Raw genomic sequence first — 20,891 nt, 5'->3', positions numbered from 1 at the left:
GCGCGGAGTGCGCGGAACGCAGCCCTCCTCAACCAATGGGGAGATGAGAATTCTGTGTGTTGGGCGTGGCTGGAAAGATTGGCAGTCGAGGGCCCGCCTCGGCGCCTAGGTCCAGGTTGACGGGTGCTGGCGCCGACGCTGTCATGGCTGCACGATCTGTCACTCTCGGCATCGACCTGGGCACCACGTCTGTGAAGGCGGCCCTGGTGGAGGCCGCGCCCGGCGACCCTTCCGGGTTCGTGGTACTGGCGAGCTGTGCTCGGGCAGCGCAGGCCGAGACGGCGGCCCAGAGCGCGGCGGCGGGGCCCCAGGTGAGGCAGCTCCCTGGAGCCGCACCGCCTCCGGGAGCCTCCGGACACCCTCTCCCTCCTCAATGAAGTCTCCCTGACTGCTCCAGCCTGCCTGATCTCTGCTTGCCTGATGCAACTCCCTCGATTCGATAGCTCTCCTCCCAGGAGCTTTCCCACCTGCTGGCACCGATCTAGCCACTCTCGAGCCTTCTTTGGAAGCCTTGCCCTCGGCGCTAGATCCCCGTGCTCTCTGCCCTTCACCTTCTGTACCCTGACCTGCGGGAAAATTGCTCTCCTGCATATGAAGTGATCGCAAGCCACCTTCTCATTCTTGTGGCTCTCTGCTCCTCACATCTGTCCCATGTCCTCAAATTCAGGATTCGGTTTGTTTCCTAGGGCAGTGTCTGGGTTTTCCTTGAGAAATCAGATGCAAAACCAGGTGTAACCTGCCCCTCTCTCATCCCACAGGTATAGATTGTGGGTGGAGGAACTCAAACATTTGGCTAGCAAAAGTCCCTTGACCCCAAAGGCTGAGAGAGCTTAGAGGAAAGAAATTAGGACAGGTCCATTGAGAAGTTCAGATTGATATTTCTACACAAAAACTAGTGTCTTGTGAAAACTACGAGATAGAAATTGAGAATTTCACCACAGTGGGCTCAGTTGTAAGAGGTGGGTTCAGAAAGGATATTAGTCCTCAGAGATAGAGTCCATTAATTCCCTGAAAAGGGTATCTCAATATTCAATTCATTGATAATAGAAATTAATATCAAGGAACTTTCTTTGTAACCTCATGACTTTCTGGATCTCGGCTTGTTCTTGTAATTGAAATAGATAACCTCTATGGCCACTGCTGGCCACAAACTTCGATTTTCTGAGCCAAACCCCGTTCCCAAGAACTTTGTTTTTCACAAGCTCTTGCTACATAACTGGGCTCAGTTCTTTAGGGTTCACACTCCATCTTTTTTTTTTTTTTTGGCTGCACTTTCCATCATGTTGGATCTTAGTTCCTCAACCAGGGATCAAACCCAGGCTCTCCTCAGTGAAAGCATACAGTTCTAACCACAGGGCTTCCAGGGAAGTCCCCAGAGTCCATCTGGCTCAGAAGCACTTCAGAGGATAAAGATTTCAGGAGCACATTTTCACAGAGTCTTTCAAAATTAGTTTGGTTGGAGCATCAGGGCATTTTAGAATCATTATCTCACTTCATGCACCTTGACATGGAGACAACGTCAGCTTGGACCCTGTTGGGGTGAGCAGCAGAGCCAAGATTCCAGGAAGTGGGTTTTAGGCAGTGCCCTTTTTCTCTTGAGAGAGTGCCACTTCTTGGCTCTAGACATAGGGCCACATCCCCCACTTCCTCCAGTGTTCAGCATGCTGTTCTCTGTTTACAGGCACACCCAGTGCTCCACACCTGCCTAAGGAGGGGTTTAGGAGATGTTCATAATAGCTCCCTCCCTTGCATCCTCCGCATGTGTGTTGTGCCCTGGGACAAACAGCACTACTGTAATTTCACCTGGAGCGGGATTTCTCAACCTTGGCACTGTTGATACTCGACAGCAGGATGATTCTTTGTTGTGAGGGGCTGTCCTGTACGTTGTAGGTTATTTAATAGCATCCCTGGCCTCTAACCCATTGCATGCTGGTAGAACCCTCCTCCCCAGTTGCAACACCCCCAAATATCTCCATATTGCCAAATGCCCCCTAGGGGACAAAAATCACCCCTGGAGTAAGAACTACTGATCTATAGAAACCTGTGATGGTTCTGTTCCATCCTCCTGTCCATATTTCTCACTCTAGAAGCATTGTGTACTCCATGGCCAAATTTGGCAACTATGTGGAAGGTCAGATGTTTAGCTCTTTGCAACTTTAAAATAACAGGATTTTTGAGGGAAACTCTGTCTACCCCCTTTTCTTTGGCTGTGCTACACGGCTTGTGGGATCTTAGTTCCCAGACCAGGGATCAAACCCAGGCCCACAGCAGTAAAAATGCCGAGTCCTAACCACTGAATTGCCAGGAAATTCCCTCTGCAACCCTTTTTGTGCTATTAATTTGTCCTTTCTGGGCCTCCATTTCCCCCTCTGTAAAAGGAGTGGGGAGGAGGAGGGTTGAATGAGTTCTTAAGCTCTTTATTTTCCAATCTGAAGTTCTAGGATTTGATCTGGATATAGACCACTTGATATTCTGAACTAAGGAATGGGGGCAGCACCTGTCTTGTTACACTGTGGGTGTACCCATTGTCTGTCCAAGAACTACTCCCCCGTCACACTCACCACTAAAACTTGCTGTACACTGACTGCCTCCTTGTCTTCACTCCATCCAGTCTGTTCCCCTCCTCCGCTGTCCCCATCCACACAGCTCACCCACTTTGGGCCCATGTAGAGAACAGCTTCTCTGTTCTGGGTTCACGCACCATCTGCCGGCCACATGGGAACTCTGTAAACCAGCACTGCCCAATGGAACTGTGAGCCTTGTGTAGTTTTCAGTTTTCTGGAAGCCATGCTAAAAAACAGTAAAAAGGAACCCTGAAATTAATTTTCATCGCCCTATTTTATTTAACCCAATGTATCCAAATGTATCATTTCAATATGTAATCATATGAAATTATTAATGAGAGATTGTGCTTTATTTTTTTCTTACTAAATCTGAAATCTGGTGTGTAGTTTTCAACGTGGACCTGCCTCGTGTGGCTAATCACTGCTGTGTTGGACAGGGCAGGTGTAAACAAATGTCTCTTCCCTGCTTCCTTCTTCCTTTGCCTGCTGTCTTAGTTCTTCCCTCCTGGGGGATCATGCGCATCTATGCAGCTCCTCTCTGCTCTGTCTTTTACTGCCCAGTCAGTTCTCCTGTAGTCTCTTCTGCATAAAGAGTCTTGTTAGGAGACTTCCCTGGCAGTCCAGTGGTTAAGACTCCAGACTTCCATTGCAGGAGGCACGGGTTCGATTTCTAGTCCGAGAAATAAGATCCCCCATCCTGAGTTCAGTTCAGTTCAGTTGCTCAGTCGTGTCTGACTCTTTGCGACTCCCAGCACACCAGGCTTCCCTGTCCATCACCAACTCCCAGAACTTGCTCAAACTCATGTTCATTGAGTCGGTGATGCCATCCAGCCATCTCACCCTCTGTTGTCACCTTCTTTTCCTGCCTTCAATCTTTCCCAGCATCAGGGTCTTTTCTAAGGAGTCAGTTCTTTGAATCAGGTGACAAAGTATTGGAGTTTCAGCTTCAGCATTAGTCCTTCCAATGAATACTTTCAGGGTTGATTTCCTTTAGGATTGACTAGTTAATTGACCACACCACGCCGAGTGGTTTGGTCCAAAAAAAGAGCCTTGTTAGGATGTGGGGCTGCCTCTTCAAGAAAATGCTCTGTGCTGTCTGCTCACTCTTTCCCCCATCCTACCCCTCCTCACTTTCCTTCTTTCTAATCCTTTGGTCATATCTGTTTGGAGCCAAGAACTGCCATAGCCCAAGGCCAGCTGACAGATGAAGCATTAGCTCCGAAGAGGGGAGGCCTGCACTGCCCCTGGAGCTAATTCTGGCCCCTCAGCACATTTAGGAAACACCTGCCTGAATGTGATCGGAAGCAACCACTAGCACCTCTTGTCAGGTGCTTTAGTCCAGGAGGCCTTTCTTCTCTTCCTTTTAAAAAATAAGTTATAAGTTTTTTTTTTTTTTAATTTACTTATTCGTCTGCACCAGATCTTGGTTGTGGCACGAGAGATCTTCAGTTGCAGCATGCAAACTCTTAGCTGTGCCAAATTAGATAGAGTTCCTTGATTAGATCTCGAACCTGAGCCCCTGGCATTGGGAGCTCAGAGTCTTAGCCACTGGACCACCAGGGAAGTCCCTAGGAAAGCTCTCTTGTCTACCTCTTTCCTGCTGTGTTCCATCGTTTTTCTACCCCAGTGTTCCATGTACCTTGCTTTATTTCTCCTTGCAGCACATCTTTCTCGTGTTTTCCTGTCCTGCTGGACTATAGGGCTTCCCTGGTAGCTCAACTGGTAAAGAATCCACCTGTGATGCAGGAGATCCCAGTTCAATTCCTGGGTCCAGAAGACCCCCTGAAGAAGGGATAGGTTACCCACTCCAGTATTCTTAGGTTTCTCTGGTGGCTCAGTTAGTAAAGAATCCACCTGTGGTGCAGGAGACCTGGGTATGATCCCTGGGTTGGGAAGATTCCCTGGAGGAGGGCATGCAATCCACTCCAGTATTCCTTCGTGGAGAATCCCCATGGACAGAGGAGCCTGGTGGGCTACAGTCCATGAGGTTGCAGAGAATCAGACATGACTGAGTGACTAAGCACAGCACACAGAACAGCTGGACTGTAAGCACCTGTAGGGCAGGGCAGCGCTTTTCTCAGCTCAGACTGTTCCACAGCAAGGGCCAGAGTCTGGCCATTGGTTGAACTTGAGCTGCAGTGGCTTCTCATCAGTAACTGAAGTCGCTCAGTCATGTCTGATTCTTGGCGACCTCATGGATTGTAGCCCACCAGGTTCCTGCTTCCATGGGATTTCCCAGGCAAGAATGCTGGAGTGGGTTGCCATTTCCTTCTCCAGGGAATCTTCCCAACGCAGGGATCAAACCCAGGTCAAGCCCTCCCTCATTGCTAAAGGGAGGAGTGGAAACTTGCCTACCACATTCCTACTCCAGGAGGAGGTGGTGGAGACCCCTCAGGCCCACATCTCACCCTTGAGGCCCAGTCCGCAGGTCCTGGGAGTGACCTCGGGGGAGTTAGCTAGGCAGCCCCCACGCAGGAAATCCCTGCCGCCTCTGTCTTCCGCTCCTCCCAGTGTGCGTGCCTCTGGCCAGCATGTCCTATTCTGTTTCCAGGGGCAAGAACAGGACGTGAAGAGAATCATCCAGGCCCTCCACGAGTGTCTCGCTGCCCTTCCCCGGCAGCAGCTCCGGAAGGTCTGTGGCATCGGCGTGTCGGGGCAGATGCATGGAGTCATGTTTTGGAAAACAGGCCAAGGTATGCTGGGCTTGGGGGCAATCACATTCTGTTAACAGTCACCCTGTGGGCGTGGGTTCTATCCCTGTTCTGTGACTAAGATCCCACATCCCTCCAGGACAAAAAAACCCAGTGTTAAACAGAAGCAATATTGTAACAAGTTCAGTGTGGTTGTTGTTCTTTAGTTGCTCAGTCATGTCCAACTCTTTTGCAACCCCATGAACTGTAGCCTCCCAGGCTCCTCTGACCACGGAATTCTCCAGGCAAGTATACTGGAGTGGGTAGCCATTTTCTCCTCCAGGGGATCTTCCTAACCCAGGAATCATACCCAGGTCTCCTGCATTGCAGGCAGATTCTTTATCACTGAGCCACCAGGTAAGCCCTATGAAGGCTTCAATAATGGTCCACATTGAAACAAAACAAAGCAAAAGCAGTCACCCTGCGATCTTCGATGGCCTCAGCCTGTGGTGTGGCTTAAAGCAGGAATTTGGTTCCCTGGCCAGAGACTGAAGTCAGAGTGAGGCAGTGAGAGAGCTGAATCCTAGCCCCCAGACCCATAGCCAGTGACGAGGTGCTGGCCTGTCAGCTTTGTAGAAAGGAATTTCCACAAAGATACAAAACGTAGTGAAACAAGTAAATTGTTTGTTAGGAGGAAAAAGGGTGTGTGTGGATAGACGCACGGGTAGGCTCAGGGAGAGTTGTGCCCTCGTGGTAGTTTGAACCACTTATATGGGGCATTTCTTCTGGTTTCCGCCAATCATCTTGCTTTGCCATGTTTAGTTTATCTCAGGGTCCTCCCCTGTGTGTGTGCGCATCTCTTAGCCAAGATGGATTCTGGGGAAGAGGCCTATGGGAATGTTGACATCACCTACTATGGGGTGGCACTCCCTCCCTTTTTGACCCCTGAGGAGCCTTTTTATGTGTAGTTGGGAAGGTCTCCCTGACCTCAAGAACGAGAAATATGTGGTCTCGCTCTTTCTTTTTTTGGCTACAAGGCATGTGGGATTGTGGCATCTTAGTTCCCAGACCTTAGTTCCCATGGGTCAAACCTGTGCCCCCTGCATTGGAAGCACGAAGTCTGAACCACTGGATTGTCAGGGAAGTCTCGGTCTCTTATTAATCTTATATCTGAGCAGGGTGCAGCTCCCCTTAGCTCCTGCTATTATCTTCATCTTGGAGTGTCTGTCCACAGGGGACAAACTCCAGCTGCTTAGCCTGGGGCTCATCTATCTTCTGCCTCACCGGGAACCAGAAACGTGCCGCCAAAGACTCTCTGTGAAGGGTCAGGCTGTCCTCTTGCGTTTTGTGAGCATCCTGTCCCGTTCAAAGATGTAATAAACTGAACTGTCCACTCACACATTATACATGAACAGGGAGAGGGTGAAGAGTGAATCCTCTCTGATTCTCTGTTGGGTTCAGTCGAGTGGATTTTTTCATAGCCTTCTCTTTCTTTGTACCAGTATCTTGGAGCATCAGTGCCAACACCAAGAGATTAGTGTAGCTGCAGGAAATATCAAGACACAGAGAAAACTTTTCTGCATTTGAGCACAGTTTTTGTTGTTTTACATCATCACAGATATTCGTGAATTTTCAGTTCCACATCCTTTTCATGGGCACCGTTGCTAAGCATTATTTAGTTGGGTATTTATTTCAGAAGGTCTTCCACGGTGTAGATGTGGGTGGCTTGTTTTTTTTGGCCTCCAGGAGGGGAATTAAGCCAGCAAAACAGCAATGAGCACTTGGCATGCCAGGTGCAGAGCTAAGGGCATTACCTGTGTGATCTCATCGAATTTTCCCAACACCTTTATGATGTAGGTGACATTATTGTCCCTCTTGAGCAGATGAGAAGTGGAGGTTCAGAGAGATTACAAAATAATATGCTCAGGGTCATAGGACAGCAAGTGGTGACTCCAGCTTTCAAACCCAAGTCTGTCTGACTTCAGACACCTGAACTTTGAAAGGTCTCTGGGAGGACCAGAGCCACACAAGGATACACTAGCTCAACGGAGGGAGGAACAGCCCAACAGAATGTCCAAGGAAGGAAGGATCAGGCTGCTGTAGGAAGTTGTGAGCTTCTGTTATGGCAAGCATGAAGAAAAATTTTTTAAAATTCTAAAATGTTCAGGGCTCCCTTGATGGCTCAGTGGTAAAGAATCCACCTGCCAATGCAGAAGACATGGTTTTGATCCCTGGTCTGGGAAGATCCCACATGCTGCCAAACAATTAAACCTGTGCACCCCAACTACTGAGCCTGTGCTCTAGAGCCCGTAGGCCACAACTTCTGAGTCCACTCCCCTAGAGCCTGTGCTTCTGCAACAAGAGAAGCCACCACAATGAGAAGCTCACACACTGCACTGAAGAGTAACCCCCGCCCTCCGCACCTAGAGAAAAGCCTGTGAAGTAGTGGGTAGCCTTTCCCTTCTCCAGGGAATCTCCCCAACCCAGAAACTGAACCAGGGTATCCTGCATTGCAGGCAGATTCTTTACCAACTGAGCTATCAGGGAAGCCCTGATGAAGACCCAGCACAGCCATAAATAAATAAATAAAATTATTTTGTGTATATATATATATAAAATTTCTACATAGACATAAAAGTAGGGAGAACAGTGTTGTTATGAATCAACACACACCCATCACCCAGCTTCAAAAATATCAACATTTTACTGCAAATGTTTTAAGCAGAGAATGATGGCTACTGGGGGAGGGATTGTAGTTAAGGAGATCTGAACATGGGATTCACCCCTCCTTTGCCTGGAGAATCAGTGATTCCGATTCCCTTGGGCCAAGTGAGTGGCGACCTGCTTTTGAGCAGCTTGACGGAGGTCTGGTGATGCTGCCTTTGATCAGTCTTCAGGATGGGCCTGGGTAAGTGCAGAAGCCAGCCCAGGCTCTCCCCCTCCTCCTCTCCCATTGTCTGCCCATCGTCAGGCCAGCAGGGACCACGGGAGCTGCTTGGCTCCAATCGGTAGCAAGAGCCAAAGGCTGGTCATGGTGTTAGTGCTGACCTCTCGGGGAGAGTCTAGGTTGTAAAAACTTTTTAAACTCCTTAATTTTGCGTTAATGAGAATAAACGTCCTTTTAATACTAAAACCCTTCCCAGAGTGGACAGCAGAGATCTAATGATTGTGGTCTGGTCACACGCCTTCCCTTCTGCCCATCTCCTGGACTCTGTAACAACCACACAAACCATCATCCATATGGGTGGAGAGAGCTTCTTAATATTTCATGGAGCCCGCCTGCCCACCTACTTGGTTTGGTTTCTGTTTATGGGAAGGAGGAGAGCCACCATTGGACCATGATAATAACCCGCTTACTGGAGCGAGTGAAATCCTATTTGAGATCAAGTTGTTCTGCTTTTAACAGTGGCCATAATTTGGTTTGATTTCAGAATCTGCAATACTTGAGGCTCCTTGCTGGGCCCCATGGGAGACATAGGAATGGAGATTCAGCCCTCTTCTGCCAGGGCTCACTCAAGGCGGTCAGCACAGACAGGCACCAGTAACCTGAGCAGAGAGCTAAGTGCCTCCATGAGGGCACAGGCGAGCCCATTGGAGGAGAGGAGAGGGAGTGAATGGTGTCTTTTGAGAGGCCTGTGGTTATGCCAGTTTCCACATTCCATTTTCAGGCTCAGTAATGGCAGGAGACAAGTAGGGATCATAAAACCAAGCTAAAAGGCCAGCAGCGGGCAGGGAGAAAATTTTCACTAGTGTATAGTAGACAAAGGATGAAGCTGGGGGCCTATGAAGAATGAGTAACAAAGAAAGGACCAACGGCCCTGTGGACTAATGGGCAAAGGAAACCAATAGGCAGATGCCAGAAGAGAAAGTACAAATAGCTAATAAGCACTTGAAAAGATGCTCGATGTCACTATGAACTAGGGAAATGCAGATGAAAATAACAGTGAGAAATCATTTTTCCACTCACTGGATTGTCAGAAATCAGTTTGAGAATATCAAGAGTTGGCAAAGGGGGTGGAAAATTGGTTTTTTAAAATGCTGTTCCTGGGGGTTTCCCTGGACACCAGTTTGATCCCTTATCTGGGAAGATCTCACATGCCTCCAAGCAACTAAGTCAGTGAGCCACAACTGTTGAGCCCGTGTTCTAGAGCTCTTATCACACATATGTTGTAAGGCTAATATGTAGATGAAATAAATTAATATTTTGAAAGTGCTTTGAACAATCCCTGGTACATGTAAGAACTCTGTTTTATAATACAGACAAAATAAAAATGATAGTTCCAGAAGTTTTTTAAAAAGGGTCAAAAGAGTTTTGGAAGCAGATTAAAGGGTTGGAAAAAAAAAACTGCAGATGTCCAGCTTTAGTGCAGGGGTTAGACTGCCAGCTTTAGGCAGAAATGTGGCTTTGAGGGTGGATTACCCTAAGGGGGGGCCATCCCATCGCCTGCTTACACCTATTTTGCAGGTGAAACTTCAAAAGGTCCAGGTGCATACATTTGTGACCACCTCCCTGCTCTTTTTCTTTTTTTAAAAGTAACTTTTATTGGAGTATAGTTGATTTACAATGCTGTGTTAGTTTCACGTATACAGCAAAGTAAATCAGTGGTACATATACCTGTACCCACTCTTTTTTGGATTCTTTTCCCATATAGATGATTAGAGCATTTTGAGTAGAGTTCCTGTGCTATACAGTAGGTCCTTATTAGTTATCTATTTTTTTAAAATAAAAATCTTGTTTGTTTGTTTGTTTGGCTGTCCCGGGTCTTTGTTGTGACACGCAGGACCTTTGATCTTCGTGATGGCATGAAGAATCTTTAATTCCGCATGTGGGATGTAGTTCCCTGACCAGGGATGGAACCCAGGCCCCCTGCTTTGGGAGCATAGAGTCTTAGCCACTGGACCACCAGGGAAGTCCCCAGTTATCGGTTTTATATAAAGTAGTTTGTATTTGTCCATCCCGACCTCCCAATTTATCCCTTCCCCTCCTCCTCTGTAACTATATTTGTTTTCTCCATCTGAGACTCTATTTCTGTTTTGTAAATAAGTTCATGGGTACCATTTTTTTTTTTTTTTTAGATTCCACATATAAGCGCTGTCATATGATATTTGTCCTGTGTCTGACTTACTTCACTCACTGTAACCATCTCTAAGTCCATCTACTCCCTGCTCTTCTGGGTCCTGGCTAGGACTCCTGTGTGTGAATAAAGCATTGTCACGGGTGATAAAGTCCATCCTGTAACCTCACTAGCAGGGTAGTCTCAAGGACATGCTGCTGCCCATCAGTTGCCCTATTCTCCTTTTTTGGTCATCTTCCTTCCAGGCTGTGCATGGACAGAGGGAGGGGCCGCCCCTGTGTTCGAGCCTAGAGCTGTGAGCCACCTGGTCACGTGGCAGGATGGCCGGTGTAGCAGCGAGTTCCTGGCTTCTCTGCCCCAGCCAGAGTCCCATCTCAGCGTGGCCACAGGGTTTGGCTGTGCAACCATCTTCTGGCTTTTGAAAAATAGGTACGGACGACTGTTCTTTGAACTGGATGATGGATTTTCAGGGGAATGAGAGTGGCTAGCTGATGGCTCAGTGGGTAAAGAATCCACCTGCAATGCAGGGGGCACAGGAGATGTGGGTTTGATCCCTGGGTCAGGAAAGATCCCCTGGAGAAGGACATAGAAACCCAGTCCAGCTTGCCTGGAAATCCCATGGACAGTCCATGGGTCGCAGAGTCAGACACAGCTGGGCCCAAGCACTATGATTTTGATGCAGGAGAGTGGCTAGGGAGCGGTACCTCTAGCCGGTCAGCATCACTCCACACTGGACTGTCCCTTAGTGAGCGTGGCCCCGTGCAGGGTACAGTCTCAAGACCTAGACTTGGTCTCCCACTGCTTCTTCATTTTGCAGAGGGGGCTTGTTGATTATCCGATTCTAACCCAGAGGGGGAAAGAAGGGGCCAGTGAGGGTAAGGGAGTTGCCAAGGGTCACATGATGGGTTCATAGTGGGGTCAGGACTGCTAAGAACGGTTGATGTCCTGCTTTCCCAGGCATGATGTGTCCTCCTATGAATACCCTCCCCTAAGGCTGACTCCGACCAGCTTGGCTTGGAGGCTTTTGGAGGTCCTCACCTTGGGAAGTTCGGCTGTGGGGGACTGTAGCCTGTGGGATTCTGGTCGCTGCCCAGTTATGCCATGTCTAGTCCACACTGCCCTCAGTTAGCTGTGGCTCATGCTTTTCAGTCAATATTAAACCACGCTGAATTGTTTTGGGTATGACAAACAGCCCGGAGTTCCTCAAGTCCTACGATACAGCTGGCACCATCCATGACTATGTGGTTGCCATGCTGTGCGGCTTGGCAAGACCCCTGATGTCCGACCAGAATGCTGCTAGCTGGGGCTATTTCAACACCAGGAGCCAAAGCTGGAACTTGGAGATGTGAGTATAATCTTGCAGGCTGGCTTGAGGCTGCAAGGTAGAATCTCTGAAGTGGGAGCTTCAGTGGGGTTTTCCTATCTGGGAATAGTGGAGGATTCCCTGAGACCAAGAATCAGGTTCGAACAGCCCCCAGCCTGTTCCAGCCCCTGGGCGTGGGTGGGCCTGACCGTAAGTGAAGTCCCTGGGGAAGGGCGCTGCCCACCATGCCATGCTGTCCTGCTCCTCCACTGTTGCCTGGGCCTGGGGTGCACTCCCCGGTTCTTTCTGAATCCCAGACCCAGCCCATAGATGCTAAACAACAACTTTCATTTTTAAATACATTTTATCTTAGTTTTTTTTACTTTCTGTTTTATATTGGAGTATAGTTGATTAACAATGTTGTGTTAGTTTCAGGTGTGCGACAAAGTGATTCAGTTATACAAAAACACGTACCTATTTTTTTTTCAAATTATTTTCCCATTTAGGTTGTTATGTAACATTGAGCAGAGTTCTCTGTGCTGTGCAGTAGGTCCTTGTTGCTTTTCCATTTTATTTATTTTTTGAATTAGAAAAGAATAGCTTTATTGCTTTTGTCAAGCAAAGGGGTACACGGCAGGCTCCTGACCATGAAAATTGTGTGTCCTCCAGTTATCCATTTTAAATATAGCAGTGTGCACATGTCTCCTTAACTATCCCTCCCCACCACCATTTTATATATATATATATATATATATATATATATATATATATATTATGACACAAACCTTTAAAAGCATTTCATTTATTTCATTTATTTTTTAATCTTTAATTTCTTTTAATAATGGCTTGTATGCATAGAGTTGTACATCTTTTATTAAATTTATTGTAGGTATTTGACTGTTTTTGATAATATTTAAATGCATTTTCTTTTTTAAAATAAATTTTTATCATAATATATTTAAAAGTAGGGTTAATAAATGGAAGGAGTAGACTTGAGGGATACCTTTTAAGTTCTTTTGAAACAATCATTTGCCTTTTCAGGTCCAGAGGTCCATAAATTCACTTCCTCCAGGTCCCAAATTCTGAGCTCTGTAATAAAACAAAAAGCACCTGGTAGTTCAGGTAAAGGACTTTCTAGCATGTTTTATGAACTTGACAGCCCCATGTTCACTAACCCTGAGTGGTGACTACATTTGGTACTCAGGAGACTGATGGGTTTGACTTTGGTTTGGCCTGTGCTAACCAACTGTGACTTGGCTCTAAAACTCTGACTGCCCCCCTTTGCAGAGTGTTTGTGCTCCCCTCAAACACAGGAGGCCAGATGCCGATCTGCTTCTTAGCCAATCCTTTCCGATCACCTCTGCTTAAACTGGTTATGGTCTTCCTTAGAAGGCCCATCCCAAGCTCTTGAAAGCCAGTGTTCACTCTAAAAAACTCAAGACATCTCGTGGTTTTAAAAAAAGGCAAAAGGGCCCTCTGTACAAACACTGGATTCTGCCCTCTCTTCTTAAACGCGTGTCCCAGAGCACTTTCTTTTGCTCGGTTTCCTGGAAGCAACAGAAGACAGAAGATCCAGTACCAGGTAGATAGGCTGTCCACTTTTGATTTGCAGACTGAGGGCCGCCGGCTTTCCCATCCAGCTGCTCCCAGATGTAGCGGAGCCTGGCAGTGTGGCAGGAAGAACTTCGCAGGCCTGGTTTGAGATCCCAAGGGGGACGCAGGTGGGCGTGGCCTTGGGTGATTTGCAGGCCTCGGTCTATTCCTGCATGGCCCAAAAGACGGATGCAGGTAAGTCTTTCTTTGGTTCTCTCCTCCAGTCTCTACCAGGGCCTCATAAGCCTCAGCTCTGTGTGAGGGTTCAAGGGGCACACATAGCCAGCTGTCTCAATGTCCTCTTAACCGTTGTCCTGCAAACATGAAGAATACCTTCGGGACTTCCCTGGTGGTCTAGTGGTTAAGACTCAGTGCTTCCAATACAGGGGGCCCAGGTTTGATCTCTGATCAGGGAACTAGATCTTGCATGTTGCAACTACGAGCCCACAGGCCACAATACAGTCCAATAAAAAACAAAACACAAACAACAAAACAAAAAACCCCACCATCATCCCTACAGGTGAAGCCCCTACCCAGGGAGCTTATCCTCTAGCAGGACGAGCTCTGCCCTGAGCACAGCCAGTGCCTTTCTTTTCTAGGGCCAGCTAAGGAAAATGACTCTCTCTAGTTAGCTGGTTTCTGTGTGTCTCCCTGACCAAGGAAACAGATGAGTAGATTAGGGTTTTTGTTACTGTGTGTGTGTCAATGAAAGTTCTCTTGGATTTGATTAGAAATGCAGATTTTCCTGTATTTTGTGTGAGAGAGTCAGAGTGAGGTGGAGGCTGCCCTCCAGGGCAGGGTTTGGCAAAGTTTTCCTGTAAAGGGCCAGGTAGTAAATATTTCAAGCATTGTGGGCCATTTAGTTTCTGCCACAATTACTTACCTGCTGTTGGGGCAGAAAAGCAGCCTTAGCTAATGCATAAGTGAGTGGGTGTAGCTGTGTTCCAATAAAACTTTATTTATAGAGGCTGAAATGTGAATTTCATAAAATTTTCATGTCTCATGAAATAGTCTTCTCCTTTTCATTTCTTTTCAACCATTTAAAAAGGTAAGAATATCCCTCTGGGGTTGTAAAATGGTGCAGTCCCTTTGGAAAACAGTCTGACAGTTCTCTGAAAGTTAAGCGTGAAATTACCACGACCCAGCAATTCCTCTCCTTGGTGGATACCCAAGGGATTTGAAAACACGTGTCCACACAAAAACCTGTACACAATTTTTTCCCTGCAGCCTTATTCATAATAGCCAAAAGAGAGAAACAACCCAAATGTTCATCAACTGATCAGTGGATTTTTAAAATGTGGTGTATCCCCAGAGATAACATGCTACAGCATGGGAAGGAAAGTAAAGGGCCACGTAGTGTGTGATTCCATTCCTGGGAAACGTCCAGAGTTGAACAGGCAGATTCATAGAGACAGAAAGAAGAGTCATGGTTGTCAGGGGCTGGGAGTGGGGCTTGATTGCTAACCCGTAAGGGATTTCTTTCCAGAGGGGTAAAAACGTTCTAAAATTAGATCACAGTGATGTTTACCTGTGTATATACCGTATACAGCGCATATAGTGAATATACTAGAAAGCACAGAACTGTACACTTGAAAAGGGTGCATTTTATGGTGAATTTATTTGAATTATAATACATCCCAATAAACTTATCATTAAAAATGATATATATACAAAAGCCACTCCTAGTCCTAGGCCATATAAAAACAGATGGCCAGGCTGGATATGGTCTGGGGGCTGTCATTTGCCCCTCCTGGGGTGGAGTAGACCTTGGGCTTTGGGCCTGCCCGCCCCAGCGAGGTGGTGGCAGACTGTGTGTTTCATGTGATTCTCAGGGCAACCAGGCTGAGTGGGCCCACTTTGAGAGCCCTGCCTTGTTATCAAGGGGAACAGAGAATTCATTCATCTTACGTGGGTTTTCTTTGTCATCACATCTTTTTTCCTCCATCAGTTAGAACTATTACAATTCAAACTTTAGTTTAAAAACTGACCAGTACTATCCTTTGTTGTTGTTTAGCTGCTAAGTCATATCTGACTCTTTGCGACCCCATGGGCTGTAGCCCTCCAGGGTCCTCTGTCCATGGGATTCTCCAGGCAAGGGTACTGGAGTGGGTGGTTCTATTTCTTTCTCCAGGGGATCTTCCTGACCCAGGGATGGAACCTGTCTCTTATGTCTCCTGTATTGGCAGGCAGGCTTTTTTTTTTTTTTTTTTTTTTTACCACTAGTGCCACCTGGGAAGTCCAGTTGATTTATTTCAATTAGTCTCTGCCTCCTGAAAGGAGGAGTATCCAGAAATTTGTGGCACACTTCCCCAGCCCCATTGTGACTTGTGGCCTCTGGGTTAGCCCAATGGGCCTAACCTCTGCTTTCCTCGGACCCCAGTTCTCAACATCAGCACCTCGGTTCAGCTGGTAGCTTCCATGCCTTCAGGATTCCAGCCACCGCAGACTCCAGACCCCGCAGCCCCAGTTGCCTACTTCCCATACTTCGACAGGACTTACCTGGCTGTGGCAGCGTCACTGAATGGGGGCAACGTGCTGGCCACGTTTGTCCACATGCTGGTCCAGTGGATGGCAGATCTAGGTAAGGGTGGTCCATTCAGCGGTGTGTTCTCTGCTTGTCCTTTCTGTGTGGCAGTGTCCTGGTGCTGAATGTACAATAAACTTCTAGATTCATGTCTCAGACTGAACCAGGTTCTGTAGGGATCTGAGCTGGCAGCCTTCTTTACTCTCATCTTCTGAGCTGCCATTGCCTACTCTCTTTTGAGAGTATTACTCCTAACCTTGACTGTGGAGCATCCTGATAGTCTGCCAGCTCTCCTTCGCCCCACTGTGTTACTTTCTAGGTCAATAGGCCTCTGGGTCCCATGTATTTGAGATTTGCCTTATTTCTTTTTTCTTACTTATTTGCCTGCATTGGGTCTTAGTTGCAGCACATGGGAGTTAAATGTGTTACTGATGAGACTCTACAGTGGCTTTTGGTTGGAGGTTCTCAGCACTGGAAATACTGTCCTATTTTTATCCCTAGAAATGGTGAGTATTTGACTTGGGGAAGAGGGATCCTGAGCATGGGATTTTGTAAAAGTTCCTCAGGTGGGACTTCCTTGGTGGTCCAGTGTCTGAGACTCTGCACTCCCAATGCAGGGGACCCAGGTTCAATCCCTGGTCAGGGAATTAGATCCCACATGCTGTCACAACTAAGAATTTGCATGCCACAACAAAGATCGAAGATCCCACGTGCTGCAACTAAGACCTGGTACAGCCAAAAAAGTGAATAAAATATTTTTTAAAAAGTTCCCCAAATGATTCTGATGCTCTCACGTAGTGGTAAGCACTGGTCTAGAACCTTCTACTCAAAAATCGTGGTCCTCAGGCCAGCTACACTGGCTTCCTCTGGGAGCTCATGACAAATGCAGAAGCTGAGGCCCCATCCCAGGCACACTGAGCCAGGAGTTGTATTTTAATAAGACCCTTGAGTGATTCAGAACTCTAAGCTCTGGTCTAGACTGGTGGTTCTCAACCTTTGCTGAGTGGCAGGCTAGACTGTGGTCCTGGGATTTCTCTGGCACTGCTAATAAGTCTAATAGGAGATGTGATGATATTTACTGATCAGTGTATGCATTTGGCCCACTTGGGAGCAAGCATCCCACAGCTGCGGGATGGTTAGGGCTCACACAGCATATAAGTTCTCTCTCTGAAGGCTGGGTTGGGGTGAGCAGTGAGAGAGCTGGCTGGAGTCTGGGGCCGAGCACAGCCAGCCAGACTGAGTGAGTTCTGAGCCCCCTACAGTGAGGAGGGACAGCAAGTCAACCCATTCCTGCCCCCCTGGGAACTCTATAGCCTGCAGCGAGGGGGTGCCTAAACTCACACGACCTTTTCTGTCCCTGGCAGGCCTACAGGTTGAAGAATCCATGGTGTACTCATGCATGATCCAGGCAGCTGCCCAGCAGAGAGACACCTGCCTGACCATCACTCCAACAGTGCTGGGTGAGAGGCACCTGCCGGACCAGCTGGCCTCAGTGACCGGAATCTCCTCCTCTGACCTCTCCCTGGGGCACGTGACGCGGGCCCTGTGCAGAGGCATCGTTCAGAACCTGCACTCGATGCTTCCATTTTGGCAGCTCCGGGAGTGGGGCGTGGAGCGGGTGATTGGCAGTGGGAGTGCGCTGTCCAGGAATGAAGTGCTGAAGCAGGAGGTGCAGAGGGCATTCCCTCTGCCAGTGTCCTATGGACAGGATGTAGACGCAGCTGTGGGGGCTGCTCTGGTTATGTTCCAGAGAAGCCTTAGCCAGCAGAAGTCCTAGCACATTCGTTGGCCAGAGGACTGTTGCAAATTTTATCTAATTAACGTCCCTGACCCGATCTTGGGGGTCATCCTTTTCTTGGACAGCTCTGTGTTTAGCTTTTAAGCAGTGCTTGTTACTGGGGCCTCAAGAGTCAGTCTTCGGGGCACACACTCATAATGCAGCCAGGAATCATCAACCAGATCCCAAATCAGTGCCTTCTGAAACTCACCTGAGAGCTGGTTGCAAATGTAAATGTGAGAGAGAGAGAAAGAAAGGAAGGAAAGAGAAAGGGAGAAGGAAAAGGAATGGTAACCCAGCATCTTGGTCAACAGGGTCATCTGTAGGCAAAATAAATGTGGGCTTCAGACACCAAATATTGTCTGGTGGTTGTGGGCTCCAACTAAGAACACCCTGTTCTATGTTCTCACAACACAGCTGGTTGAAGGCACAGAAGAGGGAAGGCAAGGTGGGTGACGTGACCAGCAAGGGGGACAGATGCTGTATAGCCCGACCATTCAAGCATATTGTTCCCAAGAGTCTGGCCAGACAGCGGAAAGACCCTTTTCTAGGAGTGTGTCTGTGCAGCAATGTGTTTTTGCCCCTGCACGTCTCCAGGAGGCCTTCCAAGGGGAGGGATGCAGCTGCATGTGCTCCTTCCAGAGAGAAAATAGAGAGAACCCCTTGTCCTGATTCCCCAGGCTGGCACTGCTGCAGAACTGGTTTTGGGAGGTTGGACATGGCTCTGGGAATCATTTGTAGGTTGTCCCATGCAAAGCCCTGCCCGCCCCACAGTTCTACTGAGATAAGCAGCTGCAGATCACTCGGGAAAGTCATGGAAGTTCTCTCAGCCAGAATGAGTTGACACCACCATTTTGAGAGAGAAGGCACCTCGGGCTGTACCAAAGGCTAGCAGACAGCCCTGGCCATTGGGAGGAGCCGAGGTCAGGGAGGCAGCCTGTCTTGCATTCCCAGGATTCTCAGGGTGGAGACTGTAAATATAGGATCAGGAGCTGGATAGGTATCCTGCAAAGCACTGAAACTCTCTGTCCCCATTCTGCATGTCCACTGTATCTCTCAGGGCTGAGCCTTGCACAGTCCAAGCTTGTTAGCTAGCAGTCCTGCTGCTGTTTCTATTGCCAGTGGCTTGGAGCCTCTGTAGCAGTTTGGGTACAGCTGCCAGGGCCTCATTTCTCCAGTCTGTAGTAATAAACCACTCACTTCTTCTGTCCCATGCTTAGGAGGTACCAGCCTGAGCCTCAGCTGAGGAACTGGGTCATTAGTGCTGTTTGTCAACATCCCGATCTTAAGCACAAAGTAGGCTTGGACTTTCCCACCTGATTGGTTTCAGTCAGTGAAACATCAACAGAAGTGATAGCTTAACAATGTCGGATTCGTGATCTCTGAAGAAGATTTAGCTTCGGGACCAGGGACCAGGCTTGATCACTCAAGAGACTTTGTATAGCAGAGTTTTATTACAGTGAAAAGGGACAGAGAAATCTTCTGAAATAGACATCAGAAGGGGGATGGAGAGTGCCCCCCTTGCTAGTCTTAGGAAGGGAGTTATATACTTTTTCAGTTGGTTATTGCAATAAACCAAAAGAATGTCTCAAGTTTGTAGACATACTTCCACAATATACATTTTAAGATAACAAGATTAGAACTAACAATAGAAAGATATTACCAGACCCTCTCCAATAATACACATTTTAAGATAACAGGATTAGTCAGAAGGTTCTCAAGAAGGAGAAATACGTCCTCAAGCAGGATACATTGTTGTCATAATGGTACAGAATCATACATTGGTATAGAGTTTAAGGGAAAACATATTCTTGAGCAAGATGAATTGTTTTGTTGTGTAATCATCAGCTCTGGGCTTAAAGAAAAAAGCATTTGTCTTTTTCTCCTCCTTGAGAGCCCCAGGCCCCTTTGTCCTCCTCAGGGACCCCAGACTCATCAACCTACCTAGGAATTGACTCTCTCATTTCCCTCTTTTCTTTTAGGAGAATTATGTTGCCAAGGGAAAGGGGCACCATTTTCATTCCAATACTACTTTCTGCTGTTGAGGGGCATCATCCCTAAATTGTTGAGGCAACATATTCTCCTTACTCTCATATTGAGGGTCTCTGATCCAGGGGCCTCAAGTAACAGTTGGAGGAGGTTGTGGCACTTGTAGGAGCTCGAACAACCATTTGTAACCTAAAAGCTTTCAGATGGTTAGAAACAAACCCCATTTTACAGTTATAGATGTAAGGCAAAAGAGTAATTAAACCAAATTAAAACATAATCAAAATTAAAAGTCACATTATGTACATAGTTAAGGTACAATATGTTACACCAGTCCATCTTAGGATCATTCAGTTCATTTCAGTCGCTCAGTCGTCTCCGACTCTTTGTGACCCCATGAATCGCAGCATGCCAGGCCTCCCTGTCCATCACCAACTCCCGAACCCTACCCAAACTCACGTGCATCGAGTCGGTGATGCCATCCAGTCATCTCATCCTCTGTCGTCCCCTTCTCCTCCCGCCCTCAATCCCTCCCAGCATCAGGGTCTTTTCCAATTAGTCAACTCTTCGCATAAGGTGGCCAAAGTATTGGAGTTTCAGCTTTATCATCAGTCCTTCCAATGAACACCCAGGACTGATCTCCTTTAGAATGGACTGGGTGGATCTCCTTGCAGTCCAAGGGACTCAAGAGTCTTCTCCAACACCACAGTTCAAAAGCATCAATTCTTCAGCGCTCAGCTTTCTTCACAATCCAACTCTCGCATCCATACATGACCACAGGAAAAACCATAGCCTTGACTAGACAGACCTTTGCTGGCAAAGTAATATCTCTGCTTTTTAATATGCTATCTAGGTTGGTCATAACTTTCCTTCCAAGGAGTAAGCGTCTTTTAATTTCATGGCTGCAATCACCATCTGCAGTGATTTTGGAGCCCAGAAAAATAAAGTCTGACACTGTTTCCACTGTTTCCCCATTTATTTCCCATGAAGTGATGGGACCAGATGCCATGATCTTCGTTTTCTGAATGTTGAGCTTTAAGCCAACTTTTTCACTCTCCTCTTCCACTTTCATCAAGAGGCTTTTTAGTTCCTCTTCACTTTCTGCCATAAGGATGGTGTCATCTGCATATCTGAGGTTATTGATATTTTTCCCAGCAACCTTAGATATCATCAGATCAAGAAGAGTATCACATATGATTGTTGGTGAAGGTATTCGCAGAGTTGAAGAAAGTCCTTTCCCTAAAGTAGGGAAACCCACCATGGGAAGCCTTCAATTGATGAGGATATTGAAAAGAAAGCTGAGTCACATAGTTAATTCTAAGGCTTCAGGATATATGACAATATCTGTGTGCAAAAACAGTCTGTCATAGAGACAGCCCCTTCTTGGGGCAGTTCAAGCCCTTATTAAAGCTATGGGTAAAACTTTAAACCAATTGTCT

General features: G+C 47.3%; 1 protein-coding gene across 1 annotated transcript; it reads left to right on the top strand.

The window, feature by feature from the left end:
• Positions 1-62: 62 nt before the first annotated feature.
• SHPK (sedoheptulokinase) lies at positions 63-20,881 on the top strand. The gene is made up of 7 exons (XM_061390732.1): positions 63-311; positions 5,116-5,257; positions 10,515-10,698; positions 11,462-11,614; positions 13,185-13,360; positions 15,546-15,746; positions 17,054-20,881. The coding sequence occupies exons 1-7, from the start codon at positions 144-146 to the stop codon at positions 17,464-17,466; spliced, it is 1,437 nt and encodes a 478-aa protein (XP_061246716.1). The 5' UTR covers positions 63-143; the 3' UTR covers positions 17,467-20,881.
• Positions 20,882-20,891: the final 10 nt, after the last annotated feature.

Source organism: Bos javanicus, chromosome 19, assembly GCF_032452875.1.
Source record: "Bos javanicus breed banteng chromosome 19, ARS-OSU_banteng_1.0, whole genome shotgun sequence".
In the NCBI taxonomy this organism is placed as follows: Eukaryota; Metazoa; Chordata; class Mammalia; order Artiodactyla; family Bovidae; genus Bos; species Bos javanicus.
Note: the sequence above shows the minus strand (reverse complement) of the source record. Positions and strands in the feature narration are given on the sequence as shown.